The sequence below is a fragment of the Kogia breviceps genome, chromosome 12 (assembly GCF_026419965.1).
Source record: "Kogia breviceps isolate mKogBre1 chromosome 12, mKogBre1 haplotype 1, whole genome shotgun sequence".
Classification (NCBI taxonomy): Eukaryota; Metazoa; Chordata; class Mammalia; order Artiodactyla; family Physeteridae; genus Kogia; species Kogia breviceps.
Genome location: NC_081321.1, coordinates 5,715,656 through 5,737,287, shown reverse-complemented (window position 1 = coordinate 5,737,287; position 21,632 = coordinate 5,715,656). Strand labels below are relative to the sequence as shown.

The 21,632-nt window shown below is 56.6% G+C and overlaps 2 protein-coding genes and 1 long non-coding RNA gene across 13 annotated transcripts in view; 2 read left to right on the top strand and 1 right to left on the bottom strand.

The window, feature by feature from the left end:
- The window catches only part of SCNN1A (sodium channel epithelial 1 subunit alpha), a 24,264-nt gene extending 16,957 nt beyond the window's left edge, over window positions 1–7,307 (top strand). For 7 of the 11 annotated variants that reach the window (XM_067008604.1, XM_067008603.1, XM_067008602.1 and 4 more), the window contains 5 exons: window positions 2,545–2,623; window positions 2,757–2,814; window positions 2,959–3,014; window positions 3,178–3,253; window positions 3,609–5,032. In XM_067008604.1, coding sequence (XP_066864705.1) covers window positions 2,545–2,623; window positions 2,757–2,814; window positions 2,959–3,014; window positions 3,178–3,253; window positions 3,609–3,989 — 650 coding nt within the window. In that variant the 3' untranslated portion in view covers window positions 3,990–5,032. Of the gene's footprint in view, window positions 1–2,544; window positions 2,624–2,756; window positions 2,815–2,958; window positions 3,015–3,177; window positions 3,254–3,608; window positions 5,033–5,882 lie in introns of those variants that run through there. The other 4 variants (XM_067008598.1, XM_067008599.1, XM_067008608.1 and 1 more) reach the window with 2 other exon arrangements.
- On the bottom strand, window positions 7,265–9,078 carry LOC136792241 (uncharacterized). The gene is made up of 2 exons (XR_010835741.1): window positions 8,767–9,078; window positions 7,265–7,780 (listed from the first exon to the last, which is right to left on the bottom strand). It is a non-coding gene; the product is annotated as an uncharacterized lncRNA (long non-coding RNA).
- On the top strand, window positions 8,996–21,632 carry TNFRSF1A (TNF receptor superfamily member 1A). The gene is made up of 10 exons (XM_059082384.2): window positions 8,996–9,603; window positions 16,513–16,666; window positions 16,886–17,014; window positions 17,240–17,389; window positions 17,537–17,615; window positions 19,495–19,565; window positions 19,689–19,802; window positions 20,108–20,136; window positions 20,344–20,599; window positions 20,729–21,632. The coding sequence occupies exons 1-10, from the start codon at window positions 9,565–9,567 to the stop codon at window positions 21,034–21,036; spliced, it is 1,329 nt and encodes a 442-aa protein (XP_058938367.1). The 5' UTR covers window positions 8,996–9,564; the 3' UTR covers window positions 21,037–21,632.

Genomic DNA, 21,632 nt, shown 5'->3' with positions numbered 1-21,632 from the left:
TTCTTTTCCTCCCTCAAGGTTCCTCTCTCTCTCTCTCTCTGTTTTGGCTTCTGTGTGTTTATAATGGGACGGTCCCATTTGAAAATAACTCGCAGCAAAAAGAAAGGAAGAGCACATGAAGAAGATCTGCCCCGGGTTCTGTGCTCTGACTGTAGCTTCCCGGCTCACACCGCAGGGCACCAGCCAGGCCGGTGCTGGGCACTGGCGAGGCAGCACTGGGGGCAGGAAGAAAATACTAGAAGTTTTATGTGCATCTGCCTCATTGCCTATAACATCTTCCATTTTATGTATGTTTTATAATGTACTAATGTATCAGTTCAGAAGTATGTCATGTAGAAACCCAAATACATAGATTGGAATGGCTTGTGGAGGAATGTTTTACCTACAGGAGGGCACAGTCAAAGGAATCTGGAGGGCACTAGATTCTCCTCCTGACCCTGGGCTAGGAGCCGACCAATCCCTTTTCCTCTTTTCTACAGCTGAGTTATTCAGCAGGGAAGCTGTGCGTAGAGAGAGAAAGAAAATCCCCAAGAGACTAGCAAGTAGAGGGCGGGCGTCCCTGTGCAGAGGCCCTTACCTGGCACAGCTGACCCCTCCGAGCGGACATGGCAGGGACACAGCAGACCCCAGAGTTGCGTGCTGCTTCTTTCTTGCCTCTGCTGTGTTCATCTTTCTGACTACTTTCTTTCCTGGCTCTGCTACACTCAGCTTTCGCCTGCCTGTGCTCTGCAGTCGGCCTTCCGATTCCTGGCCCTCTGGCCTTAGAGCATCACAGCGCCTCAGAGCTGGAGGGAAGCTCAGAGGGGGTCCGGCCTGACGGCCTTCTTTCTCAGACGAACAAGCTGAGGTTCCCGGGCGAAGACGCGGTGTCCCAGGACACGCAGAGCAGGGGCTCTGCCCACTGCTCCCCCGACCCCCAAACAGGGATTGCTAAGTGGTTGTGAATTTGAAAAAGATCTGCGAGAGAAAAATAACATTGCTGTTTGCGGAGAAGCTGTGAGGATGAGGGAGGGGAACTTGGCTGAAAACACAGTCTGTTGAGTTTCCTGAGGATGGCTTACTCCCGTAGAAAAGTGCCTAGCCGCTTCCCGCTCTTCCTAATTAAAGATGAATTATGGAATTAATAATATAGGGCTTCCCTGGTGGCGCAGTGGTTGAGGGTCCGCCTGCCGATGCGGGGGACATGGGTTCGTGCCCCGGTCCAGGAAGATCCCACGTGCCGCGGAGCAGCTGGGCCCGTGAGCCGTGGCCGCTGACCTGCGCGTCCGGAGCCTGTGCTCCGCAACGGGAGAGGCCACAACAGTGAGAGGCCTGCGTACCGCAAAAAAAAAAAATAATAATAATAATAATAATATAAACCCTGGTAGACAGAGAGATTTGGGTCAGAAATGAAGAAGGACTTCTGGACCGGTGACTAAAAGTAGCAAGAATAACAAAATAACCTTACTTAGAACTTGGGAAATAGGGGTGAAGGGCGAAATCATGGTCCCATTATTTTTTTTTCTTGGTAACAGTTTTATTGAGGTAATTCATTTTCCGGATAACTTACCCAGTGAAAGTGTACAGTGGAACTTTAGTATACTTTCAGTTTTTAGCACAGTCATGGAGCTGTGTATCCATCGTCACAATCAATTTAGAAACTTTTCATCACTGCAAAAAGAAACTATGTACCCATTAGCCCTCTCCATCTCCCCTTTCCCTGCGGCCACAGGCTCTCTTCCTGCCCCTACCATCCCACGCCCCTCATGACCACTAATCTACTTTCTATCTACCATTAGATTTGCCTGTGTTGGACATTTCTTATATCACAATATGTGATCCTTTGTGACTGGCTTCTTTTCGTTAGCATAATGTTTTCAAGGTTCATCACTTTGTAGCATATATATCGGTACTTCATTCTTTTTTATGGCTGAATAATATTCATTGTATGGATGGACCACATCTTGTTTATCCGTTCATCAGTTGATGGACCTTTGGGTTGTTTCCAATTTTTGGCTGTTGTGAATAATGCTGCTGTGAACATTTGTGTACAAGTTTTGTGTTGAGTTTTCAATTCTCTTGGGTGTGGAATTGCTGGTACATAGGGAAGTTCTGTGTTTAACCTTTTGAGGAACCGCCAGACTGTTTACCACGACAGTGGTACCATTTTACATTCCCAGCAGTGATGAGTTCCAGTTTCTCCACATCCTCACCAACACTTATTATTGTCTTTTTCCATTATAGCCACCCTAGTAGGTGTGAAGGGGTATCTCGCTGTGTCTCATTATTCTTACACAAAAATTGTTCCCGTTTCCTTCTTTGACTTTTCAATGTCTGTCCATACCCTGTGCATCTTTACAGAGGTGTACCCTGGTTGTTTCTATTTTTTATTGGACTTAGCTTAATTTCGTAAACATTTTCTGGTGCTGCCGCTCAAGAGGCATCACTGTAATGCTACGTAATTCCCTCGTGAAGTGGGCGCCAGGGATCTTGGGAGACCTCTTGGGTGTGGGGTGGAGAAGGTTCAGGGGGCCTAGGGAAAGGAGCACCTCTCTGTACCCACAGGCTACTGCTACTATAAGCTCCAGGATGCCTTCTCCTCAGACCGCCTGGGCTGTTTCACCAAGTGCCGGAAGCCGTGCAGGTGAGCAGCCCCCATCCCCCCGGAGCGCAGGTTGGGCAGCTGGCTGCTTGGCTGGGTAGAATACAGGGTCCTCAGCCCAGCTTTGAGTGGGGGAGCCTCACCCCCCATCACTGAGTGCCTTCTCCGTCCCCAGCGTGACCACCTACAAGCTCTCTGCTGGTTACTCACGATGGCCCTCGGTGACATCCCAGGTGAAGTGTGTGTGTGTGTGTGTGTGTGTGTGTGTAACATTGTGGTCTTCCGGGCATATGTTTATGGGTGTGTATGACCCCACCCCATCCCTGTCAGCCTGAAGACTCTGGAGTGACCCCGCTGACACCCCAATCCTTTCCCAGGACTGGGTCTTCCAGATGCTGTCCCGACAGAACAGTTACACCGTCAAGAACAAGAGGTCAGTCCTACCCTGGTTCCAGCCCTGGGAAAGGAATTTTTGGAGGGAAAACAGACCTGGGAAGAGAGGGATCATTGATACGGTTGATTGGAGGAGGGGGTCTTCGAGTGGCAGAGAAGTTAACCCTCTGCTGTTTCTTCCCACCCTCTCCCCAACTCCAAAGAGACGGAGTTGCCAAACTCAACATCTTCTTCAAGGAGCTGAACTACAAAACCAACTCTGAGTCTCCCTCTGTCACGGTGCGTCCTGCCTCACTGAGGCTGGGATTCTCTTGGGGATCTTAGCGGGGTGGCTGTCTGTAGACACAGGGATGGCCTCTGTGGGCCAGCGGGTTTGGGCCTCCAAGGTGGAAAGGGGACAGGGCAAGGGTGAGGATTAGAAGGTTGGAAAAAGGATGCTCGCCGGGGGTGAAGTCTCGTGCCGGCTGATAGGGAGAAGGCCCCTGAGACAGGTCTGGGTTCCAGCCGTCCCCGTCGCGGCCTGGTTCTCAGCTTTCCCTGGAAGAAACCGACCAGTGGCCGTGTGCTCCCAGGGGAGGGGAGCAGAGGGCAGGGTCCCTCTGCTGAGTGGTCAGTGGGCCTCTCCCCCTTACAGATGGTCACCCTCCTGTCCAACCTGGGTAGCCAGTGGAGCCTGTGGTTCGGCTCCTCTGTGCTGTCGGTGGTGGAGATGGCCGAGCTCATCTTTGACCTCCTGGCCATCACGTTCCTCATGCTGCTCCGGAGGTTCCAAAGTCGATACTGGTCTCCGGGCCGAGGTGGCAGCGGTGCCCGGGAGGTGGCCTCCATGCCAACCTCCGCCTTCCCCTCCCGTTTCTGCCCCCACCCCGCATCCCCGTCCTCATTCCCGCCGGGCCCCGCCACCTCCCTGGCCTTGTCAGCCCCTCCCCCTGCCTATGCCACCCTGGGCCCCCGCTGGACTCCATCAGGCTCCACGGAGGCCAGCGCCTCTACACACACCGCGGGGGAGCCCTGAGAGGGAAGGACGGTGTCCCCTCCCCGAGGCAGGCACGTCCCTCGGTGGGAGGGGACCAGCCTTGGCAGGATTAGAGAATGTTCGGGGCTCTGCCTCTCAGAGCTGCCCAGCTGCCTGTGCTGTGGGGCAGGGAAGCAGGCTGCATAGGGGGCTGAGGAAATTGTCTGGAGGACCGCGGCCAGCACGGCCTCGGTTGCTGCCCTGTACCCGCTGGTCCTGCCTCAAGAACACTCCGGCTTCCCCACCCGAGTGCAGATGAGTCCTCTTTTCCCTTGGATCAGCCAAGCCAAACTTGGATCTTTGACAAAGAACTTTCCTAGGAAACAACTGACAACCAGAACAAAACACTCACCAGGGCACACAAAGGCAGGCACGGCTTCCTCCTCCAAGATGACTGGATCCAGCCCCTGAGTGGCCCTCCACGCTGCTTTCCAGGCACACAGACATTTGCTCCTCTTCTTGAACTTGGGTGGGGAACCCCACCCAAAAGCCCCCTTGGTTCGTTGCTAGGCAATTCCCTTTCCCTGACTCCCAGGTTAGGGGCCAGAACAGCCCAGTTGTAGTAAAGACTTGGCCATTCCCAGTCGGAGTCCCAGGACTCTTCCAGCCTCACAACCCCATGCCCCCACGGAGCCACACCCCAGCGCCTCTGCCCTGCACCCCTGTCCTTTGGAACTCTGTGCATTTGCTCAAGCTATTTCCTTAGCCTGGAAGCTTCTCCCACCACCTGCTGGAGAAACTCCTACGCGTCCTTTAGACTCTTGCTCGGATACCATTACTTCTGTGCGGGCTCCCGCCCCATCTTGCCTCGCCCAGACGTGACCACTTCCCTATCCTGTGGACTCCCCTAGCACACCATAACATCCATGGAAGTGCAGATGCTGCGTTTTGCTTTCCTGTTCATTTGTGTCTGCGTCCCCAACTAGACTGAGCTCGTTGTGGTCAGGATTGAGTCTTGTTCATTTATGGATCCTCAGGGTCTAGCCCGGTATCCTGCTTGGAGCAAGTAGGCAGGTACTTAATAAATGTTGCTGCGTAAAGAACGTCTGGAGAGCTGGAGGGGGGCGCCATGAAGGGGTCAGAGAGTGCATGCAAGTCCTGGGTCAGTGTCCAAGCACCTGGGAGGTCCCGGCTTGGGGGAAGAGACAGTCTCCCATACCCCTGGCTGTACTACGGAGATGTCCATTCTTCGGGGGCCTCAGGAGAGACAGACTGTCTTGTTAGTTCCTCCACGGGCTTTGCTGAGCGTCTGCTATGCGCCCATCACCGTGTTCAGGTGGGAGGTGAAGACAGGTGCCCTTCCGTCAGGAGACCTGCTGTGCGGTGCTTGGGGTGTGTGCCCCTGTCCGCAGCCCGAACCTCCTTTCCTTCCCAACCTCGGTCACCACCGTCCGTAATCCTCCTCTCCATTCGCTGAGTACCACTCACCACCCAGCTGCCACATCCTCGTCCTCATCTGCCCCGTCTGCAGCATCCTCACCTGCCTGCCTCCCCAGCAACTGCCCGCTAGTGGTGGAGGAGTGTGGAAACCACGCCAGGTTCCTAGGAGCCTCAAAGGCTGTGTATTCTCACTCTCACGTCATCACAGAGAGGGCAGCATTGGGAATCCTCCCAGCTTTTAACAAAGGAGAAATTGAGGGATGTTTGAACGGAACCCCGGTTTCCAGACCCCCCAGTTCCTTCCCCCATTCCAGCACCAGACCTGAAACTCAGAAGTCACCCTTCCTCATCCTCTTTGGGACCACTTCCCCTGCCGCCTTGGTCTTACTCCCCTCAATTGTAATCTCCCTCTCCTGAGGAGCCACGTGAATCTTGGGAAAGCGGGAGGGGGGGGGGAGTAGGAAAGGTGGTGACGAGGAAGTGATGTGATGACTCCCAACTTCCCTTTCCTAGACTCAAGACGATGAGGGGAACATGCTGGTGTCACAACGGTTTCCTCTCAGAGCCCTCAGGTTCAGCCTGCTCTTGGGTTCTCTGGCCACAGCCTGTCGTTGGTCCTGCCCCAGCCCTCCCTGGCTCCATCTCCCCTGGCTGCGTGGGCAGCACCTGCCGGGTGAAGCTGGAGCTATGGTGGAGGGCAGCCATCAGCCGCACTCCCCCTCCTTCCCCTTCTCCCCCAGCCTGCGCTGGAGTCTCTCCTGCCGGAAGCACGTCCACCTTGAGCTGTTTCCTTCTCTCCTCCATCCCTCGTCTTTGTGTTACTCCCGGACACTAGGGTTGTTTGTGCTTTTAGCTTTAAAAATAGTTTATTTCCTTCTTCACCAACACACAAAGACACGCACCTTCTGACCATTATTCAAGGCATCACAAATTCCATGAAAACTTCTATTAATGTATTTGTCTTACATGATTCAAGATAAAGTGGATTTTAAAAGCAAACGGGTGCCAGTTCTGGGGGCCGGGAGGGCACTAGGGCAGGTACCAGTAATACAGGGCCTGCGTTTTTCTAGCGTGTTTATTGAAATCTGCAGTAATCTGCACACTTGCATCGTGAGTAGTTATCCAAAATTAGCACATCCAGGAGAGGTGCTCCTAGTTTCTCTGTCCCAGCTTGATCAGACTGGTAGAGAAGAGAGTTCCAGTTGCCTCACTTTCCTTACTGAGCTTATCAGATGAAGTGAGTTGCCCAAGTTCATGATTCTTACAGAACCAGCTTGGAAGCCAGGTCTTCCATGACCCAGCCTGTTTTCCTGTGACACATCGGGCTGGGATGTCAGGGGCTGGAACCCACGTCACCCCGACTGAGAGTTCAGTGCCCTTTTGGTGGCTCTGCTACTGTGGGGCCCGTGTGTGTGTGTGTGTGTGTGCGTGTGCGTGTGTGTGTGTGTGTGTGTGTTGTGTGACACGTGATGGAGAGATGGGGCTCTGTTACCTAAAGCTCTTTATACTCTTTATCCTTTGCTTCGTGTGCCCTAACAGCCAATCCTAGTTTGCCCGTGTCCTATTTCTCCATCTCTCCCATTGTCTCCCTCGCCATGGTTCCTTCTTCCCCTGGAGGGATAATGCTTATCCTCTCACCTCCTCCAAGAGATTGGTTAGCTGCTCATATCCCTAGATCCATGCACCTCTCACCATCTCTTTTTAAACAGAATCTTATTGAACAGTTGAATACCACGTGTCTCAAGACTTTAAACCTGCTGAGTAAATAGGCATTCATCCTAAACAATGAAAGAAATTCACCTTTTGTGCCGGGCTATGTGTAATGGCATTGACAGTTGGCACAGACTACTAAAAATTCCTTGTAACGTGAAAAATAGGACATTGACACCTGAAACTAACACAACACTGTAAATCAACTATATTTCAATAAAAATTTATAAAAATAGGACACTGAAGTTATTATTGTTAATACAAATGATTAACATTGCTACCACTGAATTAGTATACAGCAAACCCTTGCTAAACACTTTACATGCGTAAAGTGCTCATCAATGCGTGTGCTTCCCATTTCTTACATGAGGAGCCTGTGGCTCTTCTGGCTTCTTTACACTGGAAACTGGGCAATTTGACTCTTGCACTTTATTTCAGTGACTCTGCTTCTATAAGAGCTCTGCTTTGGGTCCGTTCGTACTGTACTTGGAGCCTCCCTGTGTGTTGGTGGAGGTGACCTCCTTCCTCTGTGAGTCCAGCTGCAACCCTCTTGTTTCTCAGGAGCTGGAGGATGGGGTGGAGTGAAGTCAGCCCGAAGTGGGGGCGTCCAAGCTCCGGTCACATCCACAGCTCTGTTCCTGGGATCACAGAGGGGTGCCAGGAAAGGGCCAGGGAGGGTGGATAGCAGCGTGGGGAGTCAGCTGGTGGATCAAGAGGCAAAGGGGTGAGTAGCTCTGATTCCAAGTCACAAAGCCCTAGGACCTCACTCCTGTCTGGTCTCCCTGCATTTCCAGCAACGTCAGTGGCTGGAGGACCCGGGGCCTGCACTGGGTCTAGGGAAGGTCATTGTGGCCAGAGAATATCTGGGTGAATGTTGTACCCTTGTTGCGGGATTCATTTGGGAGATGTCCTGCACAGACAAGCATGGCATAAAATATCCAAAGAGGGACACTTCCCTGATGGTCCAGTGGTTAAGAATCCACCTTCCGATGCAGGGGATGCGGGTTCCATCCCTGGTTGGGAAACTAAGCCCACATGCTGCAACTACCGAACCCGCACGTCTCAACTAGAGAGTCCGCATGCTGCAACTACAGAGCCCACATGCTCTGGAGCCTGTGCGCCACAACTAGAGAGAAGCCCATGCACTCCAACGAAAGATCCCGTGTGCTGCAACTAAGACCCGATGCAGCCAAAAATAAATGAATTAATAAATATTTTTAAAAACCCCCCCAAAGAATCAGGGGGTGGGGTCTGACTCAGAAAGACTGATGGAAAGCGGTAATTATGTGTCGTAGCAAAATGGGCCCTTAGTCTGAAGTCAGGAGTCACGGATGTGATCTCAGTAGGCCTCCTGACATCATCTTCCCCACGAAGGTAGGCCAGGCACTGTCGCTCTCATTTCAAAACCGAGGTCTTTTGAGAGGTCCCACCGTCGTTTGGAGGCAGAGCCAGGATCCGCTGTTGGGAGCATCGCCCAGCAAAGACTGGATGAGAACTGGGGCTGGGTGGGGGGCAGGGAGGTGCAGGGCGTCAGGGCCCCAAGTCAGCGTTAGGCTTTACTCTGAGGTTTGGGTTGGAGGCGTAAATTCCTAAGAAAGTGAGAGATTACGGTGACAGTGGAGAACTCTGGGGAAAGGGGAAGGGGTTCTAAGGAACACTGAGGACTTGTCCGGCATCAGACGCTTACCTGCCGGTGTCAATAAATCCTGCCGGCAACCCCACGAGACAGCGGCTCTCCATTTTGCAAACTGGAACACAGCATCCGAGTTTGTCCAACACCACCCACCTAAAAAGTAGAGAATCCTGAGCTGGAACCCAGCGAATCTGACTCAAAAGCCCGAGTCCTTCTATTTTGTTCAGTTGGGAAAGGCCGGGCGATGGGGGAGGGTCGGGGGGCCGGCGCTCCGCGGTGTCTGGGTGGGAGGGGTCAGGCCCGCGCACGTGGCAGGGCAGCTGGATCCGGGCGCCCGTGTCCCGGACTGGGTACAAAAGGTTAAGGCACCTTGGCTGCCCTCCTCCCGCCCCCTCTCGCCTCCTCCCGCCCCCTCCCGCCCCCTCCCGCCCCCTCCCGCCCCCTCCCGCCCCCTCCCGCCCCCTCTCGCCCCCTCCCGCCCCCTCTCGCCCCCTCTCGCCTCCTCTCGCCGCCTCTCGCCGCCTCTCGCCTCCTCTCGCCTCCTCTCGCCTCCTCTCGCCTCCACCCGCCTCCACCCCGGCTCTTCCTGTCCTCCCTGCCCCTCCCACCTCCTCTCCGCTTGACTTTTCTCGGAGTTCTCCGAACTCAGGCTGCAGTGCCGGCCTTCCGGGTTTGAGGTCCCCGGGAGCCGGCTGTGATCCCCGGCCCAGTCTCAGCCCTCCGCTCCCCTGCCCGACGCCCGGGCTCCACTCCGGACCCTGCTCATCCTGGGACTGTGTCGCTGCCACTGTCGCCTCTGTCCACCACTGCCTGAGCCCTGATGGGGGAGTGAGAGGCCACAGCTGGCCGGACATGGGCCTCCCCACCGTGCCTGGCCTGCTGCTGCCACTGGTGAGACGGGGGACGGAGGGCGGAGTGGGCTGGCGGGCGAGCGGCGCCCGGCGCGGAGAGAGCCGAGGGCCGGGCCCCAGCCTCGGCCCGCGCGGCCTGACCTCAGACACTGCCCCATTCATTCGCTGCCCTGAGTCGGGAGCAAGGGAGAGGTTTGAAAGGCAGGGAGGGAAAGGGTTCCCGGGCTGCCAGGAAGATGGGGGCAGGTGCCCACGTCGGGGGCGGGGGAGCTTGTTAGGAAACCGAAAGGAGTGGGAGAAAGAAGGTCCGTGCTCTCAGAGTCCAGATGGTTCTCTATGGTGTCCGGCAGGTCAGCAGTCTTGGGCCGTGGAGAGGCGAGGCTGCCGGTGAGCCCGGCTGAGCACACCGTGCTGGAGGGCAGGGACCGCACGCCAGCGAAGTGGGGAAACTGAGTCCGGGCGAGGCCCTGGCTTGGGGCGGGTAGGCTTGGGGTGCTGTGTGTTGGAGGCAGATCGGTAGCCGGATAGGGACCGGGCAACGCCGTGGCCTGCCCAGGTCCAGGCCTCCCACCCGGGGGGCACTCTTCACCCTGGATCTGTGGCCGCTGTCTGTGGGCCTGACCCTCCTCCCCCGCCTCAGAGCCCTGGACCTGCCCCCCAAGCCCTTCCCACGGACCCAGACAACAGAGCACTTGCTTTCTTCTTCCACAGCTCAGTTTGGGGAAGTTCGTAGACAGTTGTTTTCGTCACTGGAAAATGTCCCTTTCTCGGGCTTCAGCCTTGTTTCAATGTATCCCGGAGCCCTCCCCGTCCTGCAGTCTTCCTGCGCAGAAACCCAGCCCCTCGCCACCTCTCCTCCCCCCACATCTCCTCCCCTCACCTCTCCTCTCCTCACCTCTCCTCCCCCCACCTCTCCTCCCCCCACCTCTCCTTCCCCCACCTCTCCTTCCCCCACCTCTCCTCCCCCCACCTCTCCTCCCCTCCCCTCTCCTCTCCTCACCTCTCCTCCCCCCACCTCTCCTCTCCTCACCTCTCCTCCCCCCACCTCTCCTCCCCTCACCTCTCCTTCCCCCACCTCTCCTTCCCCCACCTCTCCTTCCCCCACCTCTCCTCCCCCCACCTCTCCTCCCCTCACCTCTCCTCCCCTCACCTCTCCTCCCCCCACCTCTCCTCCCCTCACCTCTCCTCTCCTCACCTCTCCTCCCCCCACCTCTCCTCCCCTCACCTCTCCTCCCCTCACCTGTCCTTCCCCCACCTCTCCTTCCCCCACCTCTCCTCACCTCTCCTTCCCCCACCTCTCCTTCCCCCACCTCTTCTTCCCCCAGGGTCTTGTACTGTGTCCCCCAATCATCCCTTTCTTTTCTGTCACATCCCCTCAGAGTTCTCGAGTCTCCTTTCTGTACCTTTCTCTCCAGTTCCTCCCGCTCTCTCTGCTCGAGTCCACGTTTCTAGACCCTAGTTCCCTGCGCAGCACCCCACCACCTCCTGTGGCCCGAGGCCCCCCATTCCCTCCTCTGCAGGCTGTGCTTCCCATGGGCTCCCCCCTGCTCCCCATCCAGCTGCCCTGCCTTCTCTTGTCTCCTGGCAGTAAATCACCCGGTCAGGTCCGGTCCTGACTCCCTCAGGGACTGGCTGCCTGGACTTGAGCAGGTTACCTAACCCTTCGTGCCTTGCTTCTTTCTCTCTAAGATGGACAGAATCGTCACTACCTCATAATGTCGCTTTGAAGATGAAATATATATATATAAGTATTCCATTCATTTGTGCCTGTTCAGCACTAGATACTCTTTTAGGTGCTGGACTTAGAGCAGTGAACAAAAATCTCTGCCTTCATGGAGTCTATTCTAGTACAGGAACCGGGTGTAGCAAACAGAAAGCACTCAATAAACGTTAGCTTTCATATTGTTAATAGTATCAGTAGTGGTTGTAATTGCTCAGTGGCTTCTGCATTTGGAAAACAGAGGTACGGGGAGCCTGGACAGATAAAGGGATGTGCCTGGGGCTGCAGCTGATCCAGCCCGGGTTGGGGTGTGACAGCTAAGGGACCAAGCTCAGCCTGGAGCTAGAGGGGAAACAGGAGGCGTGCAGTGCTGGGTGAGGCTGTCCACGGGCTTTCCAACTGCCCGCCACGCCATGGGCAATGCAGGGAACTCTGTGTGTGTGTGTGTGTGTGTGTGTGTGTGTGTGTGTGTGTGTGTGTGTGTGTGTGTGTGTGTGCATGGGCAATGCAGGGAACTCTGTGTGTGTGTGTGTGTGTGTGTGTGTGTGTGTGTGTGTGTGTGGCGGGGAGGGCGTGGAGGGGCGGGAAGAATGCAGGAGAGACTGTAACAGAGCCCGTAAGATCTTGCTGCTCTCAAAGAGCTGACGGTCTTGGAGCCGAGAAAGCTTACAGCAAAAGATGAGTTTAGAGCACTGTGGGGGAAAATGCCCACAGACGCGTTGCGATGTGGTGCCCTGGGACACCCATGGGAGGCAGAAGTGCGAGGGGCGTGAGTGCCGTCCAGCTAGCTGCCTCTTCTGCTCGGCGATCTCGGCTCCAGCGCCCGTGCTCCCTGCAGAGACGCAGGGCCCGCAGTCACCCCGTCTCTGACCCAACTGAGAGCACAAGCCTTGCATTCATCTCGGCACCCCTGCGGGACCTGCGCCTCTACCGCGCTCCTTAACTGTGTTTGTTGAATGAATAGAGGATGGAACGAGGGACGAGATGCCTCATAGAAGAGTGGTTTTGGAGCTGAGGTTTAAAGCCACGGGCTGGCAGCAGGCTTGAAAGAAGGGGGAGCGGTCTGAGGTAGACCGGAGCAACGGGGAGATGGGACGCCGTGTTGGGGGCTGGTGGTGGCAGGAAGCGGAGCACCTGGGCCGCAGGGGAAGGACCCTGTTGAGGAACGAGAAGAAGCAAGAAGGAGAAAATTGGAGGAAGTGGGGGAAGGGATGGAGAGAGGATCCTGACTGTGGTCGCAGGTAGAGGAATTCATTCACTCATCCATTCATTCATAAATGGTTCTCTCGGGGCCGCTGCGCCTGGGCACGTGTCCAGAAGAGCAGTGAGGAACCTCTGCAAGTTCTCATTCAGGGAAAGAGTGACCCATGGAAATGATGTTTGAGGTCCGGCCCCGGAAAGGAAGATTCCCACACCTGTGGGTGCAGGTTGAAGCTTGAATGCAGATAAGAGAGCGTGTAGGATGGATTGGAGCAGGAAAAAGGCGGGAAGACAGTTGCAGTGATCCGGGTGTGAGGCAACCCTTGGACTTGGAAAGGATTGAGAGATGACAGGGGAGGTCTGGCAAGCTGGACTACAGACTGGATGGCGGCACAGGAGGGGTGGGGGCCTTGAGGAGAGAAGGGTGGCAAAGAGAAGTTGATGGTGTGACATTTGTCCGGGTCAGGAGGTCGATGGATTTCCTTTGGGGCATGTCGAGGGTCTGGAGAATAGCCAAGTGAAGTGGGCACCTAACAGGCTAGAGCAGAGGTTCTCAGACTCATAGCTGCCTCTGTGTCTTCAGTGACACAAAACCTTCACTCACCAGGGATGCTCAAAAGGAGAGGAGGGCTCGTCAGCATCTCCTGTGAGGGTGTTTGCCATCGTGCGTGTGTGTGGGAAGGAGAGGGGAGCTCTGCCCTGGAGATAAATATATGCCTGCAGGGAGGCACTGACTGCCTTCTCCCCACTTTGGCTTTCACTGGCCTTGACTGGAGTGGAAGACAGATAGTCATGAAATCACCCAATCAAACCACATTTATTTCCCTCTTCCAGTTGTGGGTGCGGAGGATTAGACATTATCTCTGACCAAAACACTCTTTCTCATCTCTCATCGCATAGTTTATGGTCTGTTTGGGGAGATCATATCTACTCACCCGAGGCAGTTATGGTAAGAGCCCAAAATAGGTATAGTTAATCCATATTTTTAAAGTTCACAGGGTGGGTGTGTGTCCCATGAGCTGGAGTGGGGGGAAGCCTCATTAATGGGGGGCTTCCGTGGAGGGAGGCCGGGTCTCAGATGGGCCTTGGAGGAGGAGCTGTCATGAGCTCCCCAAAGATTTTGACATCGTTTTAATTGAACGAACGGATCAACGCAGGACGGGACAGCGAGGCTGCTGGGTGGGGGCTAGACTACAGGGTCGCTGTGCTGTCGGCTCCTCCACCCCCAGGCTGCGGCCCCAGCTCAGGAAGTCACACTTAAAAGCCTCCCTAGGCGGAAGTTATGGGGGAGTTGGAGGGGTGCTGGGCCACCCCTTCAACTGTCTCTCCACAGGCAGCCCAGCTTCCTGCCCTTCCCCTGCTCCAGGCCACAGGCACTCAGGCTGCCTGGGGTCCGGACGCTCAGAGAGTTCACCTCCTATTTCCGCTGTTTTGCTGCAAGATGCAGCGGCGAAGCACTGGATCCAGCCAGTGCCAAGGAATGGTGCCTGCTGGCTCCTGGGGTCGGAGTGGGCTGGCTCGGGGGGGGGGGGGGGGGCGGCTGCCGGGGAGAGGGGGACCCGGGGAAATGGCGCTGCTTGTCTTACATCCCGTCTTGGTCGCTCCCTCCCAAACGGGATGCTCAGGGCTCTGGAGTTTGGCCTGTGCTGCCAGTGGGCTTGTGGGAGGGGGATGTGGAGCCTCAGAACTGGCCACATTTCCTAAGGATTGTTTGAGGACCCCAGGGAGGTGCCCAAGCCCGACCCAGCTGGCCAGAACCAGTCAGGCTGTGGGAAGACAGTGAACCCGGGTGGGAGGGCAGCCTTGGTTTGCTCCCTTCTGGAACTGGGAAGTGTCAGGGGGGCTCACGTGAGAACCCAGGGAAAGGACAAACCCGCAGAGAGACCGGTTGAACCAGGAGGAGGAGCCTGGGGGGGGCTGGGTCTAAAGGAAGGATGCTGAGGGGTGGGAAGGAGCTGAGTGGCCCTCAGGGAGGGGCGGGTAGTGACCCGATGGGAGGAAGCAAGGGGTCGGCCAAGACTTCCCTTTGGGGTGGAATGGCGTAGGGAGCCACTTCCCCGAAAAAGTGGGCCGCGAGGGACTGAGGCCCATGGCCTGGCTCCTGGGAGGAGGAGGGGAGGGGAGGGGGCTCTGAGTGGGGATTGGAGGGAGAGACTGGCCCACAGGAGGAGGGGATCCTGTCGGGTCCCAATGGCGGGCGGGGCCCTTCAGCTTTTCTGCTGACTCATGACCCTTGAGGAGCTGGGGAAGCTGCTGGTTCCCTCTCCCTCCCCTCGATCCTCTCCCTCCCTCTGGCCTGAGTCACTGGGCAGAGCTGCTGGGAAAAGATTTCCCTTTCCCGGATCTGACTTAACCCCCAAAGTGCTGGAGATGGCGGTGGGAGGCACGTGGCCTGAGAAGGCACCTCTCCCTCCTTCCTGGGAAGGACCCCCACCCACCCCAACCCGCCACCGTTCTTTTTCCTGATGCTGTCTCGGCCGGTTGGCTCTGCTCCCAGCCGCCTGGATGGAATTCCAAGTGCCAGTGACCTTAGGTGCTGTGAGCCCTCCTTCGGGGAAAGGAACCACACTTTCAGGACTGGGAAGTCCTTCCCAGAAACACTCCAGACTTTTCCTGTTGCTCTGGAAGCCTCAGCCCTGTTCTCAGGGGAGGTGGCACGGCGCTGGAGTGGCCAGGGAAGGGTGCTGCCTCCGGGTGGGGAGGGCGCCCTATGCCCCTGGGGGGTGGCAGCTGGCTTTCTGAGTGTGGCTTCCCCTGTCTGGGGCTGGGGCGGGGGCTTGGGCTTCCGGGCTGCTGCAGCGACACCTAGTGGAGGACCGGGGCGTGACCTGCCTACAGCCTTGGGCTACCAGGCCCTCCTGTCCTGGGCTGGGGTTTCTGGGATCTGATTAGCCTGCTGCCCCCAAAGTTTAACATCCTTGGAGGACATCCTCTTATCTTTACATAAGACGGCCTTTATAGCAGAGGAAACAAAATCAAGGCCCCGGGAAAGCCAGGAAGAGGCTGGTAGGAGGTGAAACAGCAAAGTCCGGGTTGGAGCTCAACAGAGCCTCCTGGCTGTGCCGTCCCAGCTCTGAAGCCAGGGCTGGGCGAGTGATTCCGGGCCGGGGGGCCCGGCCTGGGGCTGGAAAACAGGCTCCCGGGACACCCCGATGTGCGGACGGCAGAGGGACGCCCTGGCATGCCCTCAGGTCCTGGCTCGGTGGTCTATGAGCCAGCTCCCCGGCCTCCAGCTGGCTCCGATTGCATGCAACCTCCACGCCTGTGCCCACTCCCGTCCCACCTAAACCTCCTCACCTTTCTACCCCCATCCCTGATCCCGAACTTTCCCTTCTTCCCCGCTCCCCATTTGCCCTGGCCCACCTGGGGTATTTGTGCAGGTTTACGGGTGGAAGGGGATGCAGCACGGAGTCTGAGGGCAGGATATCCCGAGTGAGGTTTTGGTACAGATTTACAAAGAGACTCTTCCTTTGCCTTCTACCCGCTGTCCAGGAATGGTCCCCACAGGGACATCACTCACCTCCACTCCAATCTGATGTCACAAAAAACCTTTTTAATGGCATAACATAATTCAGGAAGGTGCACAGATCCTAACTGTTCACCTCCGTGAACGTGCACAAAGTGAAGACACTGTGAACGCAGCCCCCAGGTGGAGAAACACCACCCCAATCTTTAGGGCTACTCGTCGGAAGGAAGGGCCTGTTCCCAACCCAGAAAACTCCTTGAACATCTGCCCTGTGTCCAGCACTAATAGCTGCTTTGGGGAAATAAGCAGAAAATACAGCCCGTGCCTGGAGTTTACCAGCCTTGAGTTGGACGGACAGAAATGAATACACAGGTCAACCGGAGAACAATTAAGATGGCACAGTGCCGACAGCCTAGGCTTAGAGGAGAACGTGGCGTGTGAGTGGCCTGGGGAGAATGTTCCGCTGAGAAAAGGCTTGAGCTGGGAAGGCTTTAGACCCCCTCCCTCTGAGACCCCACGCCTCCCTCTCCTGACGGGGCCTCCTCCATCTGACTCTTCCCCAGGTGCTCCGGGCTCTGTTGGTGGATGTGTACCCCGCGGGGATTCAGGGGCTGGTCCCTCACCCTGGGGACCGGGAGAAGAGAGAGAGTTCGTGTCCCCAAGGGAAATATAGCCACCCTCAAAATAATTCCATTTGCTGCACAAAGTGCCACAAAGGTAGGAGAAAGGGATAACCGTGGAACTCCTCAGTTAGGGGGCCCTGCCTCTTCCTTTGCTTTTTCCAGATGTTCCAGAACGCGGGGTCCCTGACTTGGCTGCCTCTCCAGGGCTGGGAGTTTCTCCCTCCTTTCCTCTCCCAGGGACTTCGGGGAGGTGCCCGGGCCGTCCTGGGGCTGGGGCTCCGGGCTACAGCCTAACCTCGACCCCCAATCACAGGCACCTACCTGTACGATGATTGTCCGGGCCCGGGGCTGGACACGGACTGCAGGGTGTGTGCCCGCGGCACCTTTACCGCTTCGGAGAACCACCTCAGACAATGCCTGAGCTGCTCCAAGTGCCGGAAAGGTGAGTCTCAGCAGGGGGCGGGGCTCGAAACCGACTGGGCCAGGTGGGTGTTCAGAGGGGTGTGCGCGTCTGTCTCCAGGGGAAGGTACGAAGCTGTGCTGCTGCGGGTGGGCAGGGGTGCGTGTGCACAAGTGAACGAATGCATGGGTGTGAGCGTGTGTAACCCAGAGAGACACACCCGGTGGGGACAGTGGGAGCTCACCCCCCATCTACTCCCCTCGCCAGAAATGTTCCAGGTGGAGATTGCTCCTTGCGCAGTGGACCGGGATACCGTGTGTGGCTGCAGGAAGAACCAGTATCGGAAGTATTGGAGTGAAACCCTGTTCCAGTGTCTGAACTGCAGCCTCTGCCCCAACGGCACGGTGCGCCAGTCCTGTGAGCATGGCCCTCCCGACCCGGCTGGTCACCCCGTCTCCGGAGGGTGGTCTCCAGCTTGCTGCACTGCTGCCCCCCTCAGCCCTCCCTCCAGCCCTCGGGCTGCTGGGCCGTCCTCCTTCAGCCGTGCCGCATCTCTCCCTACAGGCAAGGAGAGACAGGACACCATCTGCGACTGCCACGTGCGGTTCTTTCGAAGAGATGCCGAGTGCGTCTCCTGTGCTCAGTGAGTACTTCTGCCGGCTGCCGGGCACCGGATCGGGACGGGAGGGGGAGACTGTGGGAGGTGCTCTGGCTCCTCCAGGCCGTTCGGATGGGAGGCACTTCATGTTAAGATACCGGACGGTCCTCCCTGCCCCCAACTTGTTCCTAAAATCTCATGAAGTCTCTGTGGATAGAGGCGCATACCCTCAAGGACTTGAAGTTCTTTTTAGACGTTCAGATGTTTTGGGGAAGACGTTCAGATTCTTGCGCAACAGGCCCTACTATGGATTCTAGGAATACACTTTTATATCTCTGAAATCATACTGCATCTTACAACAGTTGACGGTGTATCACAGTTCAGTTGGCACCTGCCCGTGTGTGTGTGTGTGTGTGTGTGTGTGTGTGTGTGTGTAGGATGTAAATTGTAATGTCTCTGATTATTGATCTTAGGTTTAATGCAGTATGCACTTTCCTCCCCAGTCCCTTTGACCACACCTCCTCACTCCTTCTGGCTCTGCAGAGGCTGTTCTTGCACACTTGCTTGCAAAGAGGAAACTGAGGGTTCTAAAGTTGAATTGCCCTGGGTTTACATCTCAGGCTAGCCACGTATTGGCTGTGTGAGCTTGGGCAAGTGACTTAACATCTCTGAGCCTTAGTTGTTTTTACCTTTAAAGTAAGGATAATGACATCAGGTTGGCAAAGTTGTGAGCACCACTAAAAATAGCCACGAAGTGTCTGACAAGAAACTGTGCTCTTTTTCTCGCTAGTCTCTTCCCCTTTAAAGCACTTCTACACCCCTTCCATGTGGTTCTCACCATGAGCTTGTGAGCTTGTGGGCAAAATGACCTCTCCCTGCTTTCAGATTCCTGCTGAGAACTCACCTCCTCGAGTTCCTTCTAGGACCCCTGATGTAGTTCTCATTAGTCCATGCTGCCCAGGGCCAGCTCCCCAAACGGGAAGATGCGCTTGTTCTAGAGTGTTCTCTGGCTGCCCCCAGCCAGATGTGTTTTTTAATTGTTCACATGCATGCTAGACCCGTCTCTCAAAGTTGGGTGTTGTCACCAGCAGCGTCATCTAGAGAAAAAGCTCTTTAACCTCTGTTTTTCACTGGCTTCTCATCAGTAGCACAGTGATAAAATAACAATTCAGTGACGGTCAGCGTCGATCGAGGGCTTACACTATACGTCAGGCATAACTGTCTCACTTAATCCGCAGTCTCGACAGTGGGTAGGATCCCTGTGTTACACGATGAGGAGACTGAGGCTTACAGGTGAAGTGATTGGCCTGCAGTCACACTGCTAGCCAATGAATGGGGCTGGAATTTATATCTGACTCTGACTGCTTTTAACTCTTTTTCTACATGGCTTCTTCAAGATCAAATCCAGCTCTAAAATGAAATGATATGGGGATTAACTAATGTTTCTTTCCTCCGCATCAGTTCCCAAGATAGGATTAATTTCCATTATATCGGACTTCCCTGGTGGCACGGCGGTTGAGAGTCCGCCTGCCAATGCAGGGGACACAGGTTCGAGCCCTGGTCCGGGAAGATCCCACATGCCGCGGAGCACCTAAGCCCGTGAGCCACAACTACTGAGCCTGCGCTCTAGAGCCTGCAGGCCACAGCTACTGTAGCCTGCGCACCTAGAGCCCGTGCTCCGCAACAGGAGAAGCCACCGCAATGAGAAGCCCGCGTACCGCAACTAGAGAAAGCCCACACGCAGCAGTGAAGACCCCAAACAGCCAAAAATAAATAAATAACAAATAATTTTCATTATATCAAGAGATAGCTAAAATACTTGTAAAGCCAAGAATTTCCAACCATCTGTGTGGTTGTTTTTTCTTTTTTTCCTGTACTCCTCTTACGGTGGGCCCCTACTCACCAGCATCCTCTCTTCTTTTAGCTGTAAGAACACGGAGTGCGAGCAGTTATGTCCAGCTCGACCTGTAACTAGCAACCGCCCTCAGGACCCCGGTGAGGAGAATTATCCTGGCGCCCACGCCCAGGGACCCTTTCCTAGCCATGCCCCTCCCCACCCGCCCTGCCCTGCTACCTCCAGAGCCCCTCTCCTCTGACCACAATCTTCTCTGTTTCCAGGCACCACAGCACTGTTGCCCCTGGTGATCACCTTTGGCCTTTGCCTGGCGTCCTTCCTCCTCATTGTTCTAGCATGCCGCTACCAGCGCTGGAAGCCCAAGCTCTACTCCATCAGTGAGTGGGGACTTTGGGAAGGGAAAGGGTGCTGGTAGGAATGCAGGAGGAGGCTCCAGAGGAGGCGGGAGCGTGCAAGGAGATGGGGAGTGTCCCCGTAGTTCACTGGGCTGGCGAGGACCCCACTGGCACGAGGTGGTCTTGGACGGCTGGTGAGAGCTCATACTGCATCAGTAGCTCTCTCGTCCCTGGGGCCACATAGGCCCCGAAGCATGTCACCACAAGTACCCACCGCCAGCCCCATGATGGGTGCCAGGGTTGAGAGAGGAAGTGAAATCTGTGACACTTTGTTTCTCTTTTCTCAGTTTGTGGGCAGTCGGCTCCTGTAAAGGAGGTAAGATGAAACCGGGGAGCCATCCGCAGGCTTCCCTGACTGTCCACTGTCATCTTGTAAATCTCCCAAATCACCCGGAATCACCCTTCGTCCTGGGGCTCCCCTGATTCCCTCCAGCCCCAACTCCCATCCGGAATCCAGAAGGAGGAGGGCTGGGGCTGTTCTTCCTCTTCCCCGCTAATGCTGTGCCTTCCCTCTCTCTCTCAGGGGGAGCCAGAGCCCCTGGCCCCGGCCCCAAGCTTCAGTCCCATCCCGAGCTTCAGTCCTGCCTCCAGTCCCACCTACACCCCCTGTGACCCGCTGTGGTCCAACTTCAGAGTCACATCGCTCCCCAGAGAGATGGCCCCGCCCCACCAAGGGGCTGGCCCCATCCTCCCTGCGCCTCCAGCCTCCACCCCCGTCCCCACCCCTGTGCAGAAGTGGGAGGCCGGCGCCCCCAGCGCCCCCGCTTCGCTCTTAGACGGTGAGTTCCTCATTCATCCTCAAAGGGAACCCCGCCGGGGAGGCGGGTGGGCGGGGCGCCCGGGGCGAGTGGGCGGGGGCCGGGCGGGGAGGGCCGCCGCTCCGGGCTCACCGCGCCGCCTCCCGACAGCCGACCCCGCGACGCTGTACGCCGTGGTGGACGGCGTGCCCCCGTTGCGCTGGAAGGAGTTCGTGCGGCGGCTGGGGCTGAGTGATCACGAAATCGAGCGGCTGGAGCTGCAGAACTTGCGCTGCCTGCGCGAGGCGCAGTACAGCATGCTGGCGGCCTGGCGGCGGCGCACCCCGCGGCACGAGGCCACGCTGGAGCTGCTGGGCCGCGTGCTCCGCGACATGGACCTGCTCGGCTGCCTGGAGGACATCGAGGAAGCGCTGGGCGGCCCCGCCCCCCTCGCGCCCGAGCCCCGCCTTCCCCGATGAGGCCACGCCCCGGGCCCTGCGGGCAGCCCTGAGATGGCTGCTTCCTGCCCCAGGCAGCCTGGAAGGACCTGCGAGATGCCCTCTGGACCCGCGTTTTTCTGGAGGGGAAGGGTCTTGGCGGAGCAGGCATGATCTGGCGGCCACTTAACCTGGTGCTACTCCCTCAGTGTATATAGCCTTTCTCAGCTGCCTGAGCACTGCCAGCGGGTGAGCTGTGTGTAGTGTGTGTGTCCGAGTGTGTGTGTCTGTGTGACGTGGAGTGTGTGTACTCGTGAGAGAGGCTGAGTGTGCCAGGAGCCCAGGCGGTGGCTGCGGGGATGAGGGGCGCCATGCCTCATTGCCCATCTTGGACTTGGAGAACACAGCAAGGCTGCTTGGGCGCCCCTGGTTGGTCCCTGAGCTTGTTTCACAATAGCTAAGCAATCTTTGTATCCATTATGTACACTAATAGAACCTTTGTCCCCCTGCCTGGACGAGCACAGAGTAAGCCGAAGTGTCCCAAGGCAGGGGAGGCACAGAACACAGGGCCCTCCCACTGGAGCTGTGGACTTTTGTAAATACACTAAACGCCAGGAATTAAAGCTCTGCCCCTGGAA